Below are 26,925 nucleotides of genomic sequence, written 5' to 3' on the forward strand. Positions count from 1 at the left end.
TAATATATAATATAAATAGCATTTATAAGTATTGCTTCATGAAATCTGCTTATGTAGCTGTGTATGTACTCAGTCATAATGTAAAATGTAGTTCTTACCATGGGTCTCAAACAAAATTGACTGAAAGCCACAATACTAGATAGAGTCCCAAGGCATTTTTCACATGAAATATAGCTGACATGAAAAGTTATTTAATTACATTCTGATGATTGATATTTACAGGATCTATACTTAAAATATTTGGGTTTTTTTTTTGTAATTATAGTAAAATTATTGGCATGCTGAAGAGCCAACTCTACTAAAACATGCAAAGAAATTCTAGGAATGTAGCCCGATCAACAGTTTTCCCAAGAAACATAAACACAAAGTGATTTGTGAAGCAACAAACACAATGTTTAAAGAAAGTATCTGAAAGAAACCAGGGCTCCTTGAAGAAATGGTAATTCCAGGTCTGGGCAGAAAAATACAAGATGAACGTGGAACATCTTGTGTCATAAAGCAAAGAAGCTATTAGAAATTAGGTTGGGTCAAAACGATGCAGAAATCAGCTTAAAAGCTTCCCATAGATCACATATGGGACAATTAGGCTTCAAAGAGAGTAATTCCTATAATAGACTGACACACAAATATATGAAAATTCAAGAGTTCAAATAAAAGATAACATTGATCACCTCCATATCAACTTACTATTCTAAAATTAGGTAAATAAAAGAAACAAGTATTTTTCCTGCCTTTCCTTCATCAGTTTTTTGCATTTACATCCAGAGAGTTCATGAAGGGAAGTTCTTTGAAAGAATTCCAGGTTAAAAAAAAAAGTAGGACAAATGTAGAAAGGCACCAAATTATAATCCCTAGTGAAATAATGAATGATCAATAATGGCTGCTAAAACTATTAGATAAAAGATTGATAGGGAACTTTATAATAGATAAATCAGGCTGGCAACATCTGAACCCACTGATCAATTTTAACATGACTAAAAGTGGGACAAGGCTTTCTAATGGGAGATAGTAGGAAGTACATATAATCAATATGAAGTATTATTGCCCTAAAAGAGAACCCAAACCTAATCAGTTCTCTAGATCTACTACTTACTAGTTGTAGGAAATGCAGGGGATAGAAAAAGATGTTTTAAAAAAATCCACAAATGTGTAATTAACTAAATTCAAAATATGGGAAATTCTATAAGATCTGGTTTCTTCAATAAATAATAGCAAGAAAAAAATAGGTGGGAAATTGTTAAAGATTAAAAGAAACTTAAAAGACTCACTGTAATGCAGCATTATAAACTTTGTTAGGATTCTGATTTGCACAAACAAATCATAAAAGGACTTTCATAGAATTGCGGCAATTTGAATACAGACTAGATATCAGATGGCATTAAGGACTTATGTTTTATTTTGTTAAGTGTGATAATGGTAATGTGGCTTTGTGATAAAGATAATATATTTTTTAAAATCTCTAAGAATAAAGCATGACATAAAAAACTAATTAGCAGACTGATATGTAACAAATACTTTGACGTATAGTCCGTTTTCAAGAAAAACATTTCAGCCCTGGCTGCTGGTGTGGCTCACTTGGTTGGGGCACCAAAAGGTTGCTGGCTCCATCCCTGACAGGGGCTATGCAGGCGGCCACCCATGATGTTTCTCTCTCCTTTCTTTTGCTTTCTTCTAAAAATCAATTAAATGTATATATATAAAACCCTACTATGCAAATAGACCAAATGACAGAATAACCGAACAACTGGTCACTATGTCATGCGCTGACCACCGGGGGCGCATGCAGAACATGGTGGGCATCGGAAGCAGGCGGCAGAGTGCGGAACATGGCGGGTACCAGCCACGGCGGGATGGTGGAGCAGGTGAGCAGGGGCACCAGACCAAGGCAGGGCACCAGTCACTGTCATAGGGGCGAGCCCCTGGTGGTTACTGAAAATTCTTTGCTCCCGCATGCCGCAGTCCCGCCAGGCGCTTGCACCTGCTGCTGGCGCTGGCCCTGCTCACACCTGCTGCTGGCACCCGATCGCCCCTCAGGGCTTCTCCACCTCCCCCTGCTCCTGAGGGGCAATCGGGGCAGCAGCCACCGCTTGCACCTGCTGACAGTGCCGGCCCCGCTTGTACCCGCTGCTGGCACCGGCCCCAATTGCTCTGCACCGTCAATGGGTGAGAGCGGGGCCAGCGCTGTCAGCACATGGGAGCAGCGGTAGGGGGAATGGGGCTGCCAGCAGACAGGGGATGGGAGTAAGGGGGGCCGCAGCTGGAGGAGCTGGTGGGGGCACGGAGGATGGGCCGAGACCCTCCCCTGTGCCCACCATAGCCTCGCAGCCCACAATTCCTTTTAAAGGTGCACTGGGCCCCTAATACTAGTACATATAAAAAATGTTTGTTTTTGTTAATCCTCACCCAAGGATATTTTTCCATTGATTTTTAGAGAGAGTGGAAGGGAAGGGGAGAGACAGAGAGAAACATTGATGTGAGAGAGACACACAGATTGGTTGCCTCCCACATGCCCGACCAGGACCCGGGATGGAGCCTGCAACTAAGGTACATCTGTCCTTGTCTGGAATCAAACCTGGGACCCTTCAGTCTGTGGGCTGATGCTCTATCCACTGAGCAAAACTGGCTAGGGCAATAAAAATATATGTGTTTTTTTTTTTAAAGAAAAACATTTTATCTTTCTGGTAGATACTGGAATTCCAAATCACTAAAAATACACTGTCACCCAAATTCCTACTTTCAAAGTAAGATATTAATGCTATCTCAGTGGGGTATATGTCTGACAGCTAAATTTTGTTCTGCTTCAGGATGTTTTTCCCATTTAAAATGTAAACATACACTCCACACACAATACTTTAAAATGTCACTAATATATAAATATACTATGTCACTATAAATATTGTATTAGAAACTTACGAAATAGCAGAACCGAAGGACAAACACGTTTCATGATCTTCTTGAAGCACTGAATGCATTTTCTTCCCTGTAGCTTTACTTATAGATGTCTTCAGTTTCTTAGCTAATTTTTTGGGTGTGTTAGTTATAGAAGATTCTTCTGTACAGCAACTATATACTTCCACCTTTATCTGAAAGTCTGGCCTTGCTTCATTACTAAAAACAATAGTATACATGTTAGGAATTTAACTCAGAAAATAAAATTATAACATCCTTTGATACATTTAAAATCAGCATATAGGTTTATGTTCATATATGTTAATGATTCAGAATCTCCCAGTGTATATTTAGTATCTAAATGACCTGAAAGAGTCACTGAAACTTCTAGAGCTACCAGCTTCTAAAATAGGTCAACCTTAACTCAATTTAACCGGTATGTCCATACATATTACTTAAAGAAAAAGAATAAAATGTTCTGGTCATTTTGTTGCCAATGCTATCTCTTCTTATCATTCCTTTTAACAGCTATTTTTAAGGTATTTACATTATACATGTGATTTCCTGAAATGACTATTCCCCCAGAAGAAAAAATGTTTGAAAACAAAAAAGGAGAAACAAAGGTTTCTTCTGCTAAAAAACTTTAGTTTTCATTTCTTTTTTCACAGTACAGTCACTCACCACATGCTGCTACCTCCCAGCTGAAACTCATTCTGTCTTTGTGCCTAATAACTCTAAAATACTATTTCAATATTTGATTATATAGGGGAAAACAAACAAAAAATGATGTAAAGAGATAGACTCAAGGCATAAATTCCTTGAGGGCAAGTGCTGTTTTAATTTCTGTATTCTTAACCTAGCATAAAAGGTACTCAAATATTTATTATACCAATATGCAGAAATTCTGCAATTTTAGCAAACACTCAGATTGGCTTTGCCCTTTGTCAGACACAATCAACTACCTTTCCCATAAAAGACTGAGGTGGTACTAACAATAAAACATGCTTAAAATTGCAAAAGAGGTCCATCAAGTACATGTTGCCTGTAGATGATCCATCAGCCTCAGAGATTTTTAAAATGCAGCCTTTTTAAGATTTAAATGGCCAATTTAGAGTTTGCATAAATCCAAAGAATAATTTCCAGATATTTTTAAAGTTTATTATTTGGCAACTGTTAAACATACAGTATTCCTGGTAATGACTAACAAATGTCAATATTTAGAGGAAAACCAGAGATTCATAAATATTGAACACTTATTAAAAACAATCATAACAAAAAGCACATTTTTAAACAACATTTAGAACATTTGACTGCTATTATTTTTAGAACAATTTAAAATATTTACAGAATTTTTTAAAAAGTATAAATCATATGTTGTCTTCCCAAGTAACTTAGATTGTTCTTTCCCAGAAAAAAAAATACGATTTTTGTCTTTGTGGTAAAACAAACAATAGCAAAGTGATGTGAAGAAAAGAGCCCATAACAGGATGACCTTGACAGAAAAAAATGCAATAATTGATCATGGAAATAAATGTATTTAGGTAACTAAGAAAAATTATTTTTTTAGTCTCAATTATGAAAGCACTTGGTGATATTTTGGAGATCCTAAATAAATTGTTTGGTTCAATAAAGCTTGTAAAAAAGCCTGTGCTGCTGCTAATAACTCAGAACAATGCATTTTATTCTTCTGTGCTACACAATTATGGGACACTGGACAGAAGCCACAAAACATGGTTTGCAATAGTGGGTTTTTTTTTATGTTATGTTATGTGAGTGGCAAAACTTGTACTCTCAAATCTCAACTGTATACCTCCATAGCTGAAAGTGGCAAAAGCTATGTATACTGATTTTATTTTAAGAGTTAAATAGCTACTAATATTTACATATTAAGATAGTATCTTTGAAACCCTGAGAGAAATACAAATCACATGCTGATTTAGGCCCACAGAACCTCAGAAAGGGCCCAGGAAAGACTTATGTTAGTTAAAAATGGTATCTATGGCTACCTAAGGAGTTCTTCCTGGTGCTGTATTATGACCACAATAAAATGAGCCTATAAAAGAGCAGAAGCAATAAAAACAGCCCTGAGGATCACCCATTTTTTACTGTTTTGGAGTACATGAAAGAAGTCCACCATAAGAAAAAGAACATCTCAAATTTTACTAAAGTGCTTTTCCTCTGGTACATATTTCAGGACCATCTCATAAAGAAAATTGTAATACTATTTTAGTATTTTTATAACTAAATCTCCTATATGAGACATAAGAACCTGTTTTATGCCCAAATTCATTTTAAATAAAGAATTGTTATGAGATTCCCTTGTATTCATAACTTAGTTAATAATTAAACTATAAACATTTGTAAAAATTAATAAAAATTAATAATATCCAATGTCAAAATATTTCTACTAATATTACATGATTTCCATTTTATTTTAAATTGGAAAATTTCAAATGCAGAAATGGGCTTCTTTTGAATAAAGTAATTTTTAAAATAAATTTAAACATTTAAAGATCTAATGCTACAAAAATAACCCAAAGACCCAATATTATACCCTCCTTTAAAAAAAGCAGAATTTTAGATTACTTTTATTCTCCAAAGATAAAAAAGTACTTACAATATGGTTACATTTTCAAAACATATATCTGTGATTGTTTTATCGACAATTACCATGTCAGTATCAAAAACTTCAGCTCCCATTTTGAATAAACAAAAAATGGCATAGCGTTGTGATTCTAGACAGAAAAAACAAAACCATTTAAAGCCATGATCCATGTGACAAATCATGCCTATATTATGTTCAAACCTACTTGAAAACAAAAAATATTAGCTTAAATATTTGTTAATAGATTCTTATTTCTGTATATTGTAATCCTTAACTTTTTTATAGTGACTGTTCTGTCAGTATATATTAATATTTTATTCAATTAAAACAATTAAACTACGGAATGTAAAAAATAAAGTTAAAAATATAAGCCTCTTGACAGCCTAAAACAATCACCAAACTCATAAATTTTATCCCTGGAAAACCATTTAAGCTTTAATTAATAGCAACTTTATTATTATGTATATGTTATTATTACCTTTGTCATTTGGGTTTCCAACTCTATTTAAAAAAAATGTTTTCTATTATAGAGGGTTAAGAGCAGGCACGTTAACAACAGCAAAACATTTTCCACCAAACAGCAAGGGAGGAAACCACAAAAACAATAAAAAGTAGACATGTGAACACAAAAAACATTGCTGCTAGGCCTTTTAATTTGGTGATGTTTTTAAAAAGTATTAGGTGATTAAAGGGCTTAGTCCTCATTATTGAGAAAATGTAGCTCTTCAGAAAAACTTATTTTCTGTAGTAATCAGAAAGATGTACTTAATCCCCACATGTATTCTTTTGGAAAGTAAATTACATTTCCTAATTGAATAACAAATATACTAACCTGATTTTGGATTCTTCATATAAAACTAATTATACTCAATATGGTTCAGTTTTTAAAATATGAGAAACAAAGAAAGCTATCACAATAGACAAGAAAGATAAAGGATTATCATATCTTTTTTGCTTTGCCTCTAATAGCTAGAAATCATTTGAGGTTAATTTCCATGACCTCAGCATCACATGAATTTGTGAAGACTATATAAAGCTGTAAAATGCTGAAGGGGAAAAAAGAAAATCAGATCAAGCTAAAAATCTTTCTCTCTTACATCCTGTTAAATAATCTGAAGAACAAAACAAGGCAGAAAACATGTCCTAGTTTCTGGTGAAATACAAGAAATGTTGCCTTTACCTTCACTCCTTAAACATTTTCTTTTGTTCCACACTTCCCTTTCCTTACAACTGATTACATACTGTCTTTGCACAGGCTCCTATCAACAACTAAAAGTACATTAGATCTGCATTATTTTAATTAGTACCAAGTAATTACAGCATGTTTATACTAAAATTCCAAAATACACAGTTCAGCAACATTTTGCCTGCTCTGTCAAATGTCATCAATTTATTTCAGTGTGGAAGCAGCCTTTTCTCCCAATCACATAAATTTTTCTATACACTAAAAATAATTTTTAATTACAAATTTAAATTATACATACGTTCTTTATTGCTGAAGTGATCAGAGTCTTTCCACATTAGTGGTATTCGAATATCTATAAAGAGGGGAAAAATAAATGACAGGTAATTATTTTGGTAAATTTCTTAGAGTGAAATGAACCTGTGAATTCCATAATGGATTCTGACCATTGAAGCCATTAAAATTTGTAATTTAAATATTCTAACACAGGTAATATTTTTTTTAAGAAACAGCTTAGATTAGATATATAAAATGTTGTATGTATTTACATAATTTACTAAAAACTGTAACTCATATAAATTTATTAAGTGAGGTCTATAATAAGCTTATGCTGTAACATTTTCATTCTGAGATTTATGGTTTTTTGAAGTAAGCGAATTATAGTTTACTAATTGTAAATTCAGGCTAGTGTTGAATTTCTACTGGGGGTAGCAGCAAAAGTAGTGAGATACACCTCAAAATGTATAGCATAGTAGAGGCAGAAAAGACTTCAGAACTTTACCCACTATGCAAACTTTAAAGATAAGGAAAATTTGGTGACTTGTCTAAGGTCATTGGTTTTCAATGGGAGACCCAGCTCTTGACAAACGGATCCAAACTCTCCATTAAGATTTAACTTGTCTACAAAAGAATTTGCAGGTCTTTGTATATTCATGTTACAAACTGCAGCATTTCTCTCAAGAAATAAAACTAAAGAGAGGAATGCATTACTTCTTTCAGTTCAAGAAAAAAGTCTTATGTTCTAAAAGTGATCTAAACATACATTCTTTCATTCACTTCAAACTCTAAAGTAATTGTGTTACTGATCTTTATTCTAGAAGTTAATCTAGAACTGTGATGTAGTCAATTTTTTTCCTTCCTAGTTCCCTCCATTCTTCCCTTTACTTCCAATACTAGATTAATAGTAGTATCATTTTTTCTGACATTCCTATGCGCTTCTATATTTTCAAAGAGGTTAAGGTTCTATCAAGTAGATTAAGATGTGTGAACTACAGTGTTATGTAGTACAGTTGAGATCTCAATGGTAAAGTGTAGTTAGTTTTAATTACTCAGAGTACAAAAACTATATAAATACCTCAAGTCTTTATGGAAAACTTGTTTAAGACACTTCCCTAGTACATTTAAGAAGTTTATGTGCATATTTTAATACCTATTAATTATGCCACTTTCAAATAATTAAAAATCTTTATGAAATAAGCTGTTTGGCTTGTGCTTCACTTTTAGATTCCATTATCCTTTCCTTAGATTTTTATTTGCTTAGAATTCAATTTTTAAGGTTCTTAATGCCTATTTCTAATTTTCTTTCTATAAAAGTTTTATGTAACTCCTTTATCCTTAACCTACCTAACCAGGCAGGTATGTATGAGTGCCCTTCCCATTGCTGCCCTAGCAGTTTTCATAAAAATATTACTAATTGAGCTCTCTTTATGTGTCAAGCTGAACACTTTACATGCACCTCACTGAATAATAATTTTTAAATGTTTACCAATTTAATAGTCAAGTGATAGGATTTAATTGCTTAGATTTGTATTTTCTTGATTAACAAGAAAAATGTTAATAAATTTTATTGGCCAGCTCAGTGAATCTGTTTGTAACTGTGGCCCATTTCTCTCTCTCTCTTTTTTAACATTATTTATAGTATGTACTTTTTAAAAGTTAATTATTAAATCTATGTGAGAATTTAAGTATGTGAAGTAAAAATGTAAAAATAATTATCCTTCTTATAAAAATAATTGTTGTACCTCCATTTATATCTAATAATATTCTTTTCTTTACTGATTTAATGATGCTATCTTTATCATATGTCATTCTAAGTGTCTGTTCCTTGGCTATATACTTTATGGATCTACTTGAATAGTTTATTAATGACAAACCTACTATCAGTACCATACTATTATAATCACTGAACCTTTATAATATACTTTGCTGTTACAAATAAATCTTCAAGCAACATCTCACTCTTATTTGCTAATTCCTTTGTATGAATTTTAGAATATTTTGTCAAATTTCCCCCTCAAAAATGTTTTACTACAATTCTACCCTCCAAATTAATTTGGGAACTGATAACGTTATAATATTCTGTCTTTACAGAGTAACACTGTACAGTTACCCTCACATTTTTATTAAGGTTATTCTTGAGGGTAGTCGATGTTTTTTTGTGTTTTTATTGTAAAGGAGATATTTTTTTTTTTGCCATCATATTTCCTAACAAGGTATTGCTGGTTTTGAGAGCAGCTATACCACTTTTTGCATATTTATCTTGAATTAGCCATTTTTACTGAATTCTTTATTAATTCAAATAATATTTCAGTAAATTTCCTTAGATTTTCTAGGTCTGCAATCTATTAACTTCAAATAGTATTGAATATGTCTATCTTTTTTCAGTAGTTACATATTTCATTCTTACCATTTTAGCTAGAATTTCTAAAGTGTTAAATTATACTGATACAATAGACATTGTTCTTTTGTTCTTGATTTTAATGGGATTGCCTTTATTGTTTTATAATTTTGACTTGGCTAATGTCCTGTCAAAGAGCCTGCTTCTTTTTGACCACAATTGCTGACTCATTTCATTTCACAACTGTTCTTGTTCACAGCTGTTCTTATTCTAGTAGGGTGGTATTAACTATTTACACTATCCTGGGAGGAACATGGACCCTGACTTCCTTTGCTATATAGCCACAGCCTGTGGGTCAGTCTTGCCCTTTCCCATGCCTCGCTATGTTAGATCCTCAAGAGGAGAAGATGGACACTTCTTATCTATTTCCCAGGTGGTCAAGTATAGTCAGATGACAAAAAATGAATAAGCCACCACCTAGGTTTCTAAATTCAGGTTCAAATGCTAGAAATTCCTTTTTGATTCTTGCAAATGATTGACTCAATCTTAATTTACATTGCTCTTAACCTATGTCTTTTTTTTCATGTCTTCATTGACATTTTAATGATAAAATGAAGGAGTCATAATAGGATGGCTAACTTGATTTACCAGGCCCTAGAAGTCTACCCACCATACTTTTCAAAAGTAAAAACTGAGGCACTTTGTGAACTGATTTGGCTTTAGGCACTGGATTAGTAGCCAGTAAGTGAGCTCAGACAACTTTACTACAATGCAATTAATTCATGTTTAGCAGAAATAATCAGAATAAAGCTCAATTATTCCTTTTACTTTTATAAATATCTGCCCAGTGAGTGGTGAAGCTGGAAATGAAAAACCCAGGTATCTCCTGGCAATCAATCTCAGAAACATTATAAAAAAGGTGAATTAGTTTTTAATTTTCTTTGTTTTTACAAATATACAGATGAGATATAATTAAGTCTAAGCAAGGAAGAAAAGTAATTACACATGTATCCCATTTTCGGATACTTTTGGTTCCTTAATTTAATTTAAAATTATCTTTTGGAAAAAAGGAACACATGAAGAAATAAGTTTAATTTTGACACTTGAGTATTTGTGGTCAGGAAACTAGTTTTTCTCTTACATTATATGCTTTTACTTAGGCATTTTTCTAAATGTACAGTTAATGCTAATTTCATGAATTGCTGCAGTTAATAAACCATTATCAAATGACAACAGATATTAACTCTGTCATGTCACCTGAGTATTCAAAACCAATTTAATATGTCTCATTTGTGTACTGAGTAGCACTGTATCGGAAGCAAGAAATGAAGGATTATGTTTAAGTATTTTTAGAAAATCCCCTTTAGAGATCTAAAATATTTTATCTATCACATTCAAATCTTTTAAATATAGCGAACACTCCTATGTAAAAGTACTATGTTTGGCATCAAAAGGATACAGGAGCTATAAGACATGTTTTATTCTAGTCTTATAATTGGAAAGATGAAAATATGAATACATATAACTATAAAACAAGCAACAGATTTTTATATAGTTCGGTTTTTTTCTGACAAATTTTTTGCTGAAGGCAATTCCTCTGATTTAAGACAATTACATCTCTGTAAAATTCAGGTCTATCCTTCCTATACGAGAATTTTTGTTTATCCATAGAACATTTCTAAAAAAAAAAAATCCCTTGGGTGAGAAGGCCTGAAATGCAGCAGCAAGGTCCCTGGAGCTAAGTGAACAAGGCTTTTGCCCAGTTATTACTTAAGGACTGATGGAAGTCTGTTGTTTCCAGTATTTGTATACGGTGCATTATCTAACTAGTGTACACACGAGTCAGCCATGTATTCACTTCAATCTGTGGCATCTCCAAGCCATTGTCTTTAGCTTCCTTAACAGTTTGGAGAAACTGAGACAATACAGCATAAGTGCCATCTAGTGGTAAAGGGTCTCCTAACTGCATTAGGAATTCAGACAAGAGGAAACATCATTTCTAGCTGGAATAACAGAGAAGACTTTACAGATCAGCAACCAGATCCCGAAGACAATATCGTTATTTCGAGAGCTGAGTGTCAGAAGCATGGGGTATGCAGGCAGTATAGGGAGAGATATGTCTTGCTAAAGCAGACAGCTTATGGACAGGAATAGTAGAAAATACGGCTAGAAAAATAGTTGAGTCAGAATAAGAAACTCAGGGAGAAAAATTTGGTCTTTATTCTATGGGCAATGAAGACCAGTCATCCATCCAATCAATATTCACTGAGCAATTACTATGTGCAAAAACTATGTTAGCTTCTGGGTATGCAGAGATGAACAAAGCAACCATAGTGCCAACCCTCATGGAACTTCTAGCCTAGACAAACATTAAAAACATTGAAACTTCTGAGCAGAAAAGGAATGGAGAGTCAAAAGACTTGAGTCTGCAGCCAAGTTAACCACTAACAGGAAATCATTTAACCTTTGAGTCTAAAGAAAAAGACAACTACCTACATATTTCACAAAGCTGCACTGAGAAGAAAACTACATAATATATGTAATATATAGGAAACAGTTTGTAAAATTCGATAATGTAGAGCATAATGGTGAAAAATGTTTTAGAACAAATATTCTGATAGAGGTATGCAAAATAAAATGAAGAGAATGGACACAGGAAATTAAAAATCCCACCAACTCTAGAAAGTTACTTTATAGAATTTATTCAACAATATAAAACTCATCTAAAGCATACCTGATATGGCAAGCTTTCCTTTACATGCTGTTCGTTCTTTACTTTCAAAATTCACATCACTGTCAAAAGGAAAAAACCTAATGAAAGAAAGATCTTTTCTAATAAGCAGTTGTTTGAACAATCTTTCACAAATGTCTAAATATTAAAAGCAAATATGCATCCATGGATAATAATGACTTCCAGTTAATATGAACTACCTGACTTAAATTTTAAGATGTTTAGTCAACAGCAAGCTGGCTTTAAGGTAAATATACAGAACTATTTCCTTTGATTTTTCACATAAGCTTTTTCTTCCCTGATGACTATATACTGGCTTATGCTACAATGAAAGCCTTTTGTGATTACTGACATTTATAAACAATATGTATAAGATTTGTCCAGGTGCCAGAAAGTAAAATACTTTGGGTCACCATTACAGGAATTATATTTCTAGCTTACCAGATTACAGTTGCCTGACAAAGGTAATGACATTCCACCAATGAACTTGCTGCCAAGGAGCATCTTATCCTTATAAAAATATAACAATTTTTAAAATTACTCTGATCTATATTTATATTCAGTAAGATACTATTTCATTTCTTTGAAATTCCAAAAAACTAAGCATATACTAAAATAATAAATAATCTAAGGTGGAAAAAGGAAGGGATGGCTCTGTAGAGAGAACAAAATGTGGAAAGGAAAATATCATCATGACAATAGAAAAAAGTCTCAAAGGAAATTCTTGGGATAACAAAACACTTCCAGGTTTGTCTTTACAATATACTATTACCATTAAAAAACAATCTTTTAAAATAGTTATCTCCTATTAGAGCAAATCAATTCCATCCTTAAATATTTCTCTAATATTCCTATTTCCTAATATCCTGCATTTAGAGATTAGCATTCCATTTCTAGAGCAGTATTTCCAAGAGTACTCTTCTCTGCACTTTTTCTTGGTCTGTATTTAAATTGGTTAGCTAATTAACTGCTGGCTAACTTAGGTACTTCCAATATTTATAAGATAGAAACTTTTCAGTTGAATACTGTTTAATTTTCTTTTTCTTTTTTGTTTTTGTAATTTATTGGTTTTAGAGTGACCAGAGGGAGGGAGAGAGGTAGGGAGGGAGGGGGAAGAAGATTGATTTGAGAGAGAGAGAGAGAGAGAGAGAGAGAGAGAGAGAAACATAAATTTGTTGTCCCACTTATTTATGTATTCACTGGTTTATTCTTGTATGTACTGAACCTGCAACATTGGTGTAGCAGGATGACACTCTAACCTACTGAGCTACCCAGCCAGGGCCTGTTTGATTTTCTAAGAGGGCTTTTAGAGAAAGTGTGGGTGGGAGCTTGAAGTATATCTAACTAATTTTCAGAAGAGTATGACAACATCTCATTGCATTTCATTCAGGACACTTGTTTAAAAAGATTGCATATATTCATTGTCATGTGCCCAAATTTGAAAATAAAATATATCAGCCTACTTTTTTTATTATAGATAAAATAAACTTCAAATAAGCTAAAATGATTTACTAATGCACTTAAGTTTATAAGCTTATATGGGACATTTACATGGTGCTTATAGAGTCACAAATTAGGTATAACTAGAGTAATGTAGTATACTTAAAGACACACATTCTCAGAATCCTATCTAATTACTTTATGGTCACACCAGTATTTATAGTAAAACTAGAGGCCCGATGCATGAAATTCATGCACGGCAGGGGGGTGGTGTCCCTCAGCCCGACCTGCGCCTTCTAGCAATCTGGGACCCCTCGTTCCTAACCACCTGCCTGATCGCTTGTAACTGCCCGCCTGCTCACTCCTTACTGCCCTCCTGCTCACTCCTAACCACCTGCCTGCTTGCTCCTTACTGCTTGGCTCACCACTCCTTAGCCCTGCCGCGGAGGCAGGAGAGGCTCCCGCCACCACCGCTGTGCTCGCCAGCCATGAGCCTGGTTTCTGCACTGACCCCCAGGGGGCAGCTCCTTCATTGTGTCTGCCCCCTGGTGGTCAGTGCACATCATAGCTATGGGTCGTTCTGGTCATTGCGGTCGTTCCACCATAACGGTCACGGGGCTTTTATAGATAGATAGATAGATAGAAAATTCACTCAGTGGAAAATAGAAGTACTCACTGGTTAATTCATAATAATGTTTCATTAAATCACAAATTTAAGAAAGAGTCAAGTTCTACATTTTACACTTGAATTTAGTTTGTCACGTTGAAGAATATTAATTTGTTTTTTACTTCAACACAGAGTGAAAAATTCAATTGAATAGTCTACTATTTTGATGAAAATAATATACTGACAGGCCCAAAAACAAATCTCAATTTTCTCAAATTGGAAAAAGAAATACAATATACATATAATTGGTTGGCATTTGTAAGTAATATTTCTGAAAACACCTTCTATATAAGCAATGAATAATATAAATTCTTAAAATGTTTATTTCAATGAAAAATATAAGGAAGTTTTAATATGGTAAGTAACTTGAGTTTTATGGAATAGGCCATAGATTATGCTCAAGTTGAGATCCATTAGCTATTATTAAATTGGATTAAACTTGAGGCTTTGGCAGGCAAGTAATATTCTGAAATACTAGAACCACCAAAAGCAAACTTGTTGAGTATTTACCAAAAAAAATTTTCCCTTCCCAACTATTCAGCCACCTGGCATAGTACAGCTTTCTTCCCTATAATTATAAATTACTTACATAGGTATTACCAGGACTAGTCAACAAACTTATTATGTACAAATATTATCAAACTATAATGTAAATCCAATTAACTATGTAATCTTACAAAATAATTAAGTCTGTCGTAATAAAAAAATTAGAAAGGAACTAAAGTAATTTAGACTCATTTTTTTTAAAGCTTGAATTATTTTCAATTCAAATAACTCCTCAAACTGTTATTTAGGGTGCTAAAATGTAATATTTTCTAATTATCCAAATTGACAATGAAATTGTTAAACATTATCTGTTTAATAATGTGCTACTGTAGCTAATAGCTTGCTACAGTTAAATAAATACTTGTTTGGAAAATCTGCAATGTTAATGCCAATTCTAAATGCTATAATTAGAGAGCCAGCCTGAGGAAAAAGCAAATAACCACAAAATTATTCAAACAAAAGTATAGCTAAATAATAGTGAACCTTATTCTTAGAAACTCAGTTTAGAGTATTATTTTGCTGAGACTTGTGCAAATTTAAAAGACAGATAAGAATATAAAAGACAAACTTTTAAACTTTATATTACTGCCTGTAGGTAAATAAAATGACCAACAGAGGGTGCCAATCAGCCACTCTGTTGCTCAAAAATCTGTATTAAAATTGCCTAACTGTATTACCCTATATTGTAAGAATGTAAAATAGCATTTCTTTGCCAAATTAACAAGCTATGATGAGAAATAGCACAATGATGAAAGTATTTTATATTATCTTAATGAAGTATTAAAAGAATTCTAAGTGGGATTCTATTATTTGAAAGCAGGTTATAATATCCTTCACCTCCAATGCAAATCAGTGAAAACTGAAATGCTTAACATGGAATTTTAAACCATTCTAAAACTATGTGATATAAAATCAATACCTTCAAAATATCTTAAATTGAGAAGATGAGTTTTCTATGTCAAACCTTGACATAAATGCTTTTCAACAGACACTAAATGATATAAAGTTTTAAAAATAAAACCAGTAATGTATTTAATATATACCATGTTTCATTGCAGAACTACCAGCAGTATACAATTTTCACTTGCAACCTATACTTTTTCTTATTTTTAAGTTATAGCATATAAGCAACTATAAGAAACTAGTTATTGAGGCATTATTAAAATCACAATAATGTTAAATGATACACATAATTAGGTCCTATAAGTGACTTTGACTAGTATTATTTTTACAAAGCCAAATAAAGTATTTCAGTATTTAAAACAAAGATAGATTGCAGGTTGGGGCCATGCTAAAATGTAAGCTCTATAAGCATAGGGCTTTTTGTCTATTTTGTTCACTGCTGAACCACTACTGCCTAGTATATACAGTACATACTAAGGCACTCAATAAATGTTTAGTAAATATTGAATGAAGTTAAATAGGATGTGGTCATTTTCATGGAGCAGGCAGATTTAGTAGATTTAGACTATAAAGTCTCAGGGTTGAATTTTACCCACCAATAACTAGTTACATTAATGAGTTGTTATTAACCTCTTACCTTCAGCATCTTCATCTGTAAAATGGGGGAAATATCTACCCACCTTATACTACTAAATGAAATAATATTTTATATGTATTCTATGTCATTCTTTTTAAAATCCTTACCCAAGGATATGTTTATTGATTTAGAGAGAGAGGAAGAGGGGAGGGAGAGGAACATCGACTGGTGACTGCCTTATGTGCCCTGACCAGAGATCATTGAACCTGAAACCTAGATATGTGCCCTGACTGGAAATTTGAACCCAAAACCTTTTGGTGGATGGGACAATGCTCCAACCGACTCACCCAACCAGGGTTGTATTCTATATCATTCTTTAAAATGTTACATAAATACAAGGATTACTTTGTAAGTATTTATATTTTTGGCCTCAGTATTTAACTTGGAGTTTATGTGAAAGTGGAACTAAAACATCTGTTAAAGTGATCAGAGTATGACTTCTAGTTCCTGAAAAATAATGGTAGTCATCTAAATCAGAATCTCTTCAGGCATCCTACAAAAGCTTTCAGATCAATAAGAAAAGCAAATAAAATTACCTGTAGCCCACTTGTGTAGCAAAACTAGAAAACTGAGACCATTACAATCTGTAATTTATATGTAAATGGGAAAATTAACAACTGCAACCATCAAAGCCAGCTTCTGAAGGCCTTGCCCAAGTAGAGTCAGGTACACATTGCAAAACACAGGATCAACTTGTGATCTGCCCAAGAAAAATAAATGGACAGAAGACCTGGTAAACACAACAACACTGGTTCCTGGGGAGTTAAAGGAAGGAGATCCAAAGGCTTCTGGTTCAGAAGTTGTTAGTCTAACAAAGAGAGACACACAATGGGGGAGGTATCCTTTGAAGGTTTGGTCATGACAAAAAAAGAGGGAAGTAATTGAAGTTAAAAACCCCAAGATACAAAATACTATAAAATCAGAAAACCAACCACACAACCAACCTCCCAAAAGGCATCATTTATTAAAGAAATTTCTCTTCACAGTTCAAAAAATAGAAAATGCTCTTGAACTAAGAAACCAAGTAAGACCTTCTCTACCCTTCCTCCCCCTAATCACTTGGTCATGGAAAATCCTGCATCCTACATACTTCATTAGGGACACACACACAAGGACCCAAATATCCACAGAAAGAATTAAAATGCTTCAGCTGATAGAAATATTCCACCAACCACTCTTCAAAAAAATAAGTAACAAAACCTATAACACAAGCTTGGCTGGCATGGCTCAGTGGTTAAGTGTCAACCTATGAACCAGGAGGTCAAGGTTCAATTCCCAGGCAGGGCACATCCCTGGGTTGGGGTCTTGATCCCGTGTGGGGCATGTAGGAGGCAGCCAATCAATGATTCTCTCTCATCATTGATGTTTCTTTCTCTCCCCTTCCCTTCCTCTCTGAAATATTTAAATAAAACAACAAAAACCTATAACACTATACTCCAAAATAAATTAATACAGTTATATAAACTATTGTAAATATTATAGCAATCAGGAATCTCAAATTTAAAACAGATTAGTACAGACAAGTAAATATGTAAAAAGAAGTGGGGGGGGGTGAAAAGTTGGGAAAAAAATCATTTCTGAAATGAAAATACAAAGGATGAAGAGATGAAACTTTAAAAAAATTATAAAAAGTTTAAAACCATTAAAGAGAAAGTTATAGACATAAAAGACAGGCAAAGAAAATCCAACTTTGGTACAACTGGAGTTCTTAAATAAGAAAAACAAAATAATGAGATAAAATTAATACTTTTATTCTAGAGGCTTTAACTCCAGGAAAACTTTCTAAAAATAAAAGAATTGAACTACCTAACCCTGGCCAGTGTCCTCAGTGGTTAGAGTGTTGGCCCAAACACTGAAGGGTTGGGTGTTCAATTCCCAGGTAAAGGACATGTACCTGGGTTGCAGGTTCTATCCCCCCACTGGGGTCAGGGCGAATTTGGGAGGTAATCTATGTTTCTCTCTCTCTCTGCCACCTTCCACACTCTAAAACTCAATGGTAAAAATGTCCTCTGATGAAGATTAACAAAAAAAACAAACAAAAAAAGAACTTAACTATCTATACTGAAAGGGTCCTAAGTGAACAAAAATACTCAGCCTTAGACATTTCCCAGAAAAATTATCAGACTTTAAGATAATCTATTTTTAGCCTCTGTACAAAAAAGAAAAATTAAGTCATTTACAAAGGAAAAGTAATTAGTCATCACATTTGTTGATAACAAGACAACCATGGAGCAAGGTTTTCAAGAAACCCAAGGAATGAAAGTGATTGCCAAGGATTTTATATCTAGCCGAGCTGACCTTTGAGTACCAAAACTAAAGAAAAGTACTTTAAACATGCAAGAATGTGAAGAAAACTGTACTCATGTTGAGGAATCTACTAGCTAGCTCATGAGCTTCCTCCAAGAAAGAGATGATTTTGGGAAGTACAACAAAAGGATGGATAGCAAACATTATACATATTTAATTGCAGATCAAAGACTAAAACAAAGATGGAGACACAAGTACAAGGTTAGTATGTATTATCCACTCCACCAAAGGAATAAGAAATGATCATCTTTTGAATAGAATCACCAAGGAAACTGATGATGCAAAACAAAAGAGATCTTGTTAAGTGGAAATGAAAGACAGGGCACTTCAGTATAAGCAAAGGCACTGGAAACAAGAAAATTCAAGGACTGTTTTGGGGATATAGATGTAGCATTTGGCTGAAATAAATTTGTAACGTAGAAATTTGAGGGATAAGACTATGAAAGTAGTTTGAAATCAGACCATAAAGATCCTGGAATGGAATGCAATGCTTATCTAAGGAATTTTAGTAAAAGGAAACCATTAGCTGTTTTTTTTAAGAGGAGGACTGATACAAGCAGTCTTGTAAGTGGATATATCTGGCTATAACACGCATGGAAAAGGTAAGGACAGCCTAGTTTACCAGTCAAAAGACTAATAAATTGACAGACTGCCATAACTAAACAATCCTGTCACCTAGACTGAGGCAGTAAACTGTGCTCCATCCTTACCCTAATGATGTACTGTTTACTCAACCTAGAAAGCTTTCCATGTCCCACTTTTTTGACTCACCCTGAATGTACTGTGAATTATACACAAACCTGGGTATCTCTGCATATTTAGGCATAAAAAATAGGTAGTATACCAAAAAGTGTTTCATAACTACACACAATTTATGAGAACAAAACTTTATTGTAAAATTAGAACATTATGGTAATAGGATATTTGACCAGCTACTGATATTCTCAGATATGTTCTAAAAAAACAAACAAAATGACTATATAACTGACTTCTCATCTAAACAAAAGAAAATTTTCTCAATTTTCCTAAGAAAGGTACAAAACTAGCAACTATTCTAGGTACACAGAAGTTAGGTTACTGTATACAGCCCATGACTTTGGGCATTAAGGCCTAATTCTTTCCTAGAACCCTGACTTAAAAAGGCTCTAAGCCCTGGCTGGTTTGGCTCAGTGGGTAGTGTTGGCCTGGGAACTGAAGGGTACCGGGTTCAATTCTGGTGAAGGGCACATGCCTGGGTTTCAGGCTCAATCCCCGGTAGGGGACGTTTAGGAGGCAGCCAATCCATGATTCTCTCTCCCTCTCTCCCTTCCTCTCTGAAATCAGTAAAAATATATATATATTTTTAAAGGCTGTAAAATGAAGTAAAATATTTGCTTACTTTAATAAATTGAGAGAACTGAGTGAAGATCTATTAGAAAAACCCAAACCTCATGTACTACTTTTGATATCCTGAATTCTGTCATCAAATACTATTTAATCACTTCTATGTGTGCCTATTCTTAAATGTTTTTCCTAAAAATTGGTTATTTCAATTATTTTGTCTCACCATCCTTTTCAATACCCTACTGCAAGATAACCTTTCCAAACATCCATTTTATGAAATCTCTGCAGAAAACAGAATAATAAACAATGAAATAAATGTAAAGTCCTGTAATAACACACTAGGGCAGCTTAGAGTTGTACAAAGCACATGGCCTTTTTTTTGGCAGCTGAGAGGTACTCAGGCTTTAAGTCATCTGGGTTCACATCCTGGCCACAAAGTCACTGTGTGCCCTGTGAACCAGTTACCTAATATTTCTAAGTCCCAGTGTCTATTTAATAAGGAGGTTTATACTGCTCTCAGTTTGTAAAGTGATATATGTGAACATCTTAGCATAGTATCTGGCACCGAGAAAGGCTGTCAATACCAATGAACTTCCCAGCATTCCGAATTTTCTTAAATCTTGCTATTCTCCCATCCTTTACTTTTCAACTTCGGCTTGATCTTTAGCCTCAACCAAACATATCTCTTCATTGCTCTAAATAATTCATGCTCATCTTCCACCCTCAGTTTTTTATTATTTTCCTTTCTTGGAATACTGATTTCTCCTACTCACCTAACCAAACTCTATCCAACCTCCAAATGATCTAGAAGATTCAGATCCAATTCTTCTATTAAACTTTTTCAATTATACCATTTCATACGGATTTGATTCTTCTTTGAAAAAAATCTAGATGTATTCTGTAATAATTTTTTTTACACTTTATCATACAATTTTAGAAAATTAGACTAGTATTAGAAGACTCGTGAAAATGCTATTTTAATTCTGATAGCAATGTAAAAACAGAGCATTTTTCTACCTTACAGACTATTAAAACCAACTTAAGGAACAGACTGCTAAGTCTTTAAAGAGAAAATATCTGATTGTGGAATATTCATATATTCTTATATTTTGACAAATCCTGTTTTTTTGAATTTGGATATACTAGTACAGTACTTAATAAGTGTTCTATAAGTAGTAGCTATTTGGTAAATATTTGACTGACTAATCACATGGCATAATTTACATAATTTTCTTCAAGGAACAAAAAAGCCTATCATTACACGCTCATTAATTTTTAGATCATTTTTATGTAGTAAGAAGGCAAGCACTATACTTTCCAATTATATTTGATCAGTGAACTCAGGTTATATCTGTACATAAAGTTAAGTTATACACAAAAGAATTAATACAGAACACTCAGATTTTTTTTTAAATAGAAATAATTCAATTAAGGGGGCTTTTATATGAATGATGAAAAATATAAATGTGTATAGCATCAAAGCTATTTTCATCTATCAAAGATAATCAGTAAAAAAATTGAAAATCATATACATCCTTCAGTAGAGAGTCCAAGATATTTTTTTCTATCTTTGATATATAAATCCAACAGGGATTCAACTTATTTAACATTTTTATAAATCAGCAGCATTAGAAAAGTCATACGGCCATATTAGGAAAACTCACAATTCATTTTACAGTAGTTTTCCCTTATCCGAGGTGTCCCTTTCCACGGTTTCAGTTACTCACCGCCAATTGCAGTCCAAATATATTAAATGAAAAATTCCAGAATAAAAATGAATAGGTTTTAAACTGCATGCATTTCTTAGTAGTATGATGAAATCTGACACCATCCCGCTCTGTCCCACCTGGTATACTAATCATCCCTTGTCCAGCATATTCACACTGTATACCCTACCTGTCTGTTAATCATTTAGGGGCCATCTGGGTTATCAGATTGACTGTGCTTGTGTTCAAGTAACCTTTACTTTACTTAATGGTCCCAAAGCACAAGAGTAGTGATCTGGCAATCTGAATATGTGAAGAGAAGCCGCAAAATGCTTCCTTTTAGTGAAAAAGTGAAAGTTCTCAATTTTATAAGCAAGAAAAAAAATCATATGCTGAGGTTACCAAGATGTGCAGTAAGAACAAATCTAGCCATGAAATTATGAAGAAAGAAAAAGAAATTTGTGCTAATTTTGCTGTCACAAAAGTTACAGCCACAATACAGTGCCTGGTAAGTGCTTAGTTAAGATGGACAAGGCATTACATTTGTGGGTAGAAGAAATGAACAGAAAATGTGTTCCAATTAATGGCTACATTTTATGCCAGAGAGCACTGAGCCAATAGGGGGATTTAAGCAAGGGATCCGCTGAAACGAGTGACACAAAGCCATTTACTGTAAATAGGGATGGTTATATAGATTCAAGAACAGTTTTGGACTGAAAATTTATAAAATTACTGAAGAGGCTGTGAAAAAGCTGCTGTCACATTTCCAGCAGAGTTGAAGAAGTTGAATAGGATTTGGTACTATCCGCAGTTTCAGGCATCCACAGGGGATTTTGGAATATATCCCCCCATGGCCTACTGTAAATATTTAAAGAACATAAATATGGAGGACAGGTATGATTCCTAGAGGAATATTCCATATAACTTTGAGAGATGATATACTTTTAGTCCTGCACTGTACTTAAGCCAGTGCTTCTTAAACTTTTCCACTGAACTAGCCCCCCTTGATAAAATACCCTTAAAAAGGCTGGGAGAAGGAACATATATCCCCCTGAATAGAATAAACCCAAACTATGCCACAATTCTAAATTTCTCATACTTTATCTTAAAAATTCATGCTATAAGAAGATATGCCATATTTATTCTATGGCTTTGCATATCTCCTGACACATAATCCTGTGACCTAGTTTGAGAAGCACTGACTTAAACCAATGTATGTCTATTTGAAAATTTTCCTAGATTATGATACTGGGATAATTTCATTTTATAATGCCAGGGATAAATAATAATAAAAATTATTTGACATTTGTTGAGTACTTAATTATGTAAAAGGTATTACAATAGGTTTTTTATATATAATCTTAATTTTCAAATGTAAACAGTACTATGCCCACTGTAATGAAAATGAGACACAAAGAGATTAAATAACTATCCCAAGAAAATACAGCTAACAAATATTAGCTAATTTATACACAAGCTGTATTTTATCAATCCCATCAACATTTATTTTTACCGAAACCTCTTTCTCTTACCTGTGTTTTTACCTTACTTTTCAAGAATTTAATGGCACTATGAATAGCCCAAAGGCAACTAATGTCTAAAAGAATTTTTTTACCAGTGCTGGAGCTTTAAGAATGATAAAAAATGGGTGATGTAAGACTATTTATAATAATAAAAGCATAATATGCTAATTAGACCGGACAGCCGAACAACCCTCAGGATGTCATTCTGGATGTCCTTCCAGACGAAGCCACTGTGGTGGGGGCTGAGGCAGAAGTGGTTAGGGGTGATCAGGCAGGCAGGCAGAGTGGTTAGGGGCGATCAGGCAGGCAAGCGGTTAGAGGCAATCAGGCAGGCAGGTGAGTGATTAGGGGCAATCAGACAGGCAGGCAAGCAGTTAGGGGCAATCACGCAGGCAGGCAGGTGAGCAGTTAGGGGAGATCAGGCAGGCAGGCAGGCAGAGGGGTTAGGGGTGATCAGGCAGGCAGGCGAGTGGTTAGGAGCCAGTGGTCCCGGATTGCAAGAGGGATGTCCGACTGCCAGTTTAGGCCTGATCCTGCAGTCGGACATCCCCCGAGGGGGTCCCAGATTGAAAGAGGGTGCGGGCCTAGCTGAGGGACCCCCTCCCTGTACATGCATTTCATGCACTGGGTCTCTAGTTTATATTAAAAAATAAATCAACATCTAGCCACTAAATTGAGTCAAATCTTAGGCCCAAATAAGATTTGGCATTGCAAATAGGATGTGATGTAAATTTCATACACAAATCCTAGACCAGATCCAAAAGGGCAGCATGGAGTGACAGAGAGAACAAGAAACAGAAGTTATTTAGCAAATTCTAAATAACCTCTCATTAGCTTCTGTCACTAGCCAGTTACATGTCCTTGAGTAAGTTATTTGCCTCTCTAAGACTTACTAGTATGTTCACCTAATGAAGATGATGTGCTAGCAGATTTCAAGTTCCCTTCCATTTATAAGGTTTTATATCTTTTAACTTTTGCCGTCTACTCATTTCAATTTATACACAAAGTTTTCATTACTCTTAGCTAGCACCTTTTTATTAGCATACTTTTAAACAATTAGTTTTTCCTTTAATTTACATTTCTTTATACTCAACTATCAGTCTTGGTTCTTCTTAAAATACTGTCAGTTCTTGCTTTTTAACCACTTAATTTTACAATCTGAAAGTACTGAACACAATAAAACTGCCCACTGAAAACTGATGCCTTAACAGTAAGTTTACTCAGAGCTCTACTGTAAAAATATTTATGAATTCAGAGGCTACTTCAGTGTATTTATTCTTTTTTAACCCTCATTTGAGGATATGTTTTTTTTAATTGATTTTAGAAAGTGAGGAAAGGAGTGAGAGAGAAATATCTAAGAACATCTATCAGTTGTCTCCTGTAAACACGCCGACCAAGGATTGATTGAATCTACAACCCAAGTAATGTGTCTTGACCAGGAATTGAACCCACAATCTTTTGGTGCACAGGATGGCACTTGAACCAACTGAGCCACCTGGCCAGGGCCAGTATACTTATTTTTTAAAGGCTTTGATGATTTGACACTTGGCCTTAAGACTAAATTATATCATGTTTTCAATTCCAATTCAAATTAAGAGTACATTAGGAGCCATAAACTGTGCTACTAACCATCTTCCACTTTGATTTGCAATCTGCTCTTCTAATTTCTGTAGTTCCGATGTGTAAGCCATTATTCGAGCATTGCACACCATGAGATTTTTTACTGCATGTAAAATCTGGTCTTTCTGAGTGCTCAGAGAAAGGAGTTTCCATATTCCTTGTCGCATTCGAATTTCTAAATCTATTTTTTCTTGAATACCGCAGTCCTTAAAAAAAAGAGAGAGAAAGGCCCTTTTAAAAGACAGCAAAAATCCAAATTATAACATTTCTCTTACCCCTAATACCTGGACAATGTACCAGATATCATTATAATTTTATACCATATTAGAAAAGTAACAACATTTTAATGTATAATAATATAAAAATAGAGCTATTTAATTGATTTGAGAGAGAGAGAGAGAGAGAGAGAGAGAGAAATGTTGATTTGTTGTACCACTTATTTATGCATCCATTGGGTGATTCCTATATATGCCCTGACTGGGGATTGAACCTGCAACCTTGGAATATCAGGACGATGTTCTAACCAACTGAACTACCCAGCCAGGGCAAAAATATAGCTATTTTAAAAAGCTCCTCGCAAAACCTTAATTTATTGCTGTATTAGGAAGTCTTTACAATCTACTGGATAAAGAGAACAGGAAAAAAAGGTGAAAACCTTTACATATTCTTACCATGACTGTACAAGGTTGAATAATGTTTCCCAAAGATTCCTGTCTTCCTGGAACCTCAGAATGTGACCCTATTTGGCTATAGAGTTCTACGTATGTAATTTCTTAACATGAAGTCATAATGAATTAGTGTGAGCCCTAAATTCAATGACTGGCACCCTCTAGGAATGCCATGTGAAGACACAGAAAGACATACAAAGAGAATTCCATGTGAAGACGGAGGCAAAGATTGAAGTAATGAGACTAAACCAAGGATCACCAAAGATTGCTAGTGACTACCAGAAGCTGGAAAAGGCAAGGCAGGATTCTCCCCTGGGGCTTTCAGGGGAAGCATGGCCCTGCGGATACCTTGATTTCAGAACTTTGGCCTCCAGAACTATGAGAGAATAAATTTCTGTTGTGTTTAGCCACACAATTCTGGCAATTTATTATGGTAGCCTCAGGAAACTAACACAATAATATAACAACTAATGTGAACAATATAGCGCACGTATATCTTATATAAGTTGTATTGTGGGATGGCAAGATGTGGTTGACGACACTCAATTAACCAAGGAAACATTTTCTAAAATAGCGGATGCTAAATAAACTAAGGGTTAGCATCAAGGAGGTAACAGGCTACCTGTTATAGTAAGCAATGTAAATAAAATCTCAGAAGCAAGCGAGCAAAAGCACTGTACTTAGAAAATGTCAGAAGTGTTAGCTACCTGGAACAGAGATTTAGAGTATAGTTTTGGATATATTTTAGTTTTAAGAGCCACCATAAAACTACTAATCATTTTAGTTCTGAAAAGTCTTTTATTCCATACAATGATCTTATAATGGTCTGACTCTATATACTAGTTCAAATGTAACTTTAAAATTCTGTAAACTGAAATGTACTGCTCTGATTTAATTTACAGTGGCTTTTTAAAAATTATAAATCATCAGATACTTTATTATACTAAAAACATGTAATAATGCTCCAATATGTCTAGTTTTAAATTAAATTGACCATCCTGGCTTATGTGGTAAAAAATTAATACTATAATTTACCTTTTAACTAGATCAAAATCTAAATTTTAAAAAGTGAATAGAATCTAGTAACAATAAAGTTCAGTCTTTTCAAAAAGAAAAACTGAAGTTAGGAGAGCAATAGTCTATGAAGATTACCCAAAGAGAAACTGAAGTAAATGACTACTCGGATCAGTCAAATATATTAGTCACATGCAGAAAACAGATCTGTTTAATTACCTCCTGTAATTACATCATGTAATGACCACATAAATATCTTCTTTTGTAGTATAACTCAAAACTGGTATACTATATAAATGCAGTCATTCGCTGGTGCTCCTTCTTTACACATAACTGAACTTCAACAACTCCATTTCATCTTTTTATGACTTATCGGCCACAAAGTAAATTCTTCTTTACCGTAATCAGTAATTATTTATGAGGACTATCTATGTGGCCCATATGTCTATAGAAATAAACTCTGGCAGGCTGGGTAGTACTGGAAAGTGCACATAGGTAGCCACTTGAAGCTGGGATGAATAGCTTCAGCCCACAACTCAAATATAA

General features: G+C 34.0%; 1 protein-coding gene across 3 annotated transcripts in view; it reads right to left on the bottom strand.

Annotated features, from left to right (window-relative positions):
• The window catches only part of RTKN2 (rhotekin 2), a 61,278-nt gene extending 36,381 nt beyond the window's left edge, over positions 1-24,897 (bottom strand). Inside the window, exons 1-5 of one of the 3 annotated variants that reach the window (XM_005865126.2) lie at positions 24,707-24,897; positions 12,029-12,087; positions 6,979-7,032; positions 5,507-5,624; positions 2,914-3,108 (exon numbers count right to left, since the gene is read on the bottom strand). In XM_005865126.2, coding sequence (XP_005865188.2) covers positions 2,914-3,108; positions 5,507-5,624; positions 6,979-7,032; positions 12,029-12,087; positions 24,707-24,864 — 584 coding nt within the window. In that variant the 5' untranslated portion in view covers positions 24,865-24,897. Of the gene's footprint in view, positions 1-2,913; positions 3,109-5,506; positions 5,625-6,978; positions 7,033-12,028; positions 12,106-21,512; positions 22,480-24,706 lie in introns of those variants that run through there. The other 2 variants (XM_014538745.1, XM_014538744.1) reach the window with 2 other exon arrangements.
• Between the last annotated feature and the right edge of the window lie 2,028 nt (positions 24,898-26,925).

The sequence above is a fragment of the Myotis brandtii genome, unplaced genomic scaffold, assembly GCF_000412655.1.
Source record: "Myotis brandtii unplaced genomic scaffold, ASM41265v1 scaffold196, whole genome shotgun sequence".
Classification (NCBI taxonomy): Eukaryota; Metazoa; Chordata; class Mammalia; order Chiroptera; family Vespertilionidae; genus Myotis; species Myotis brandtii.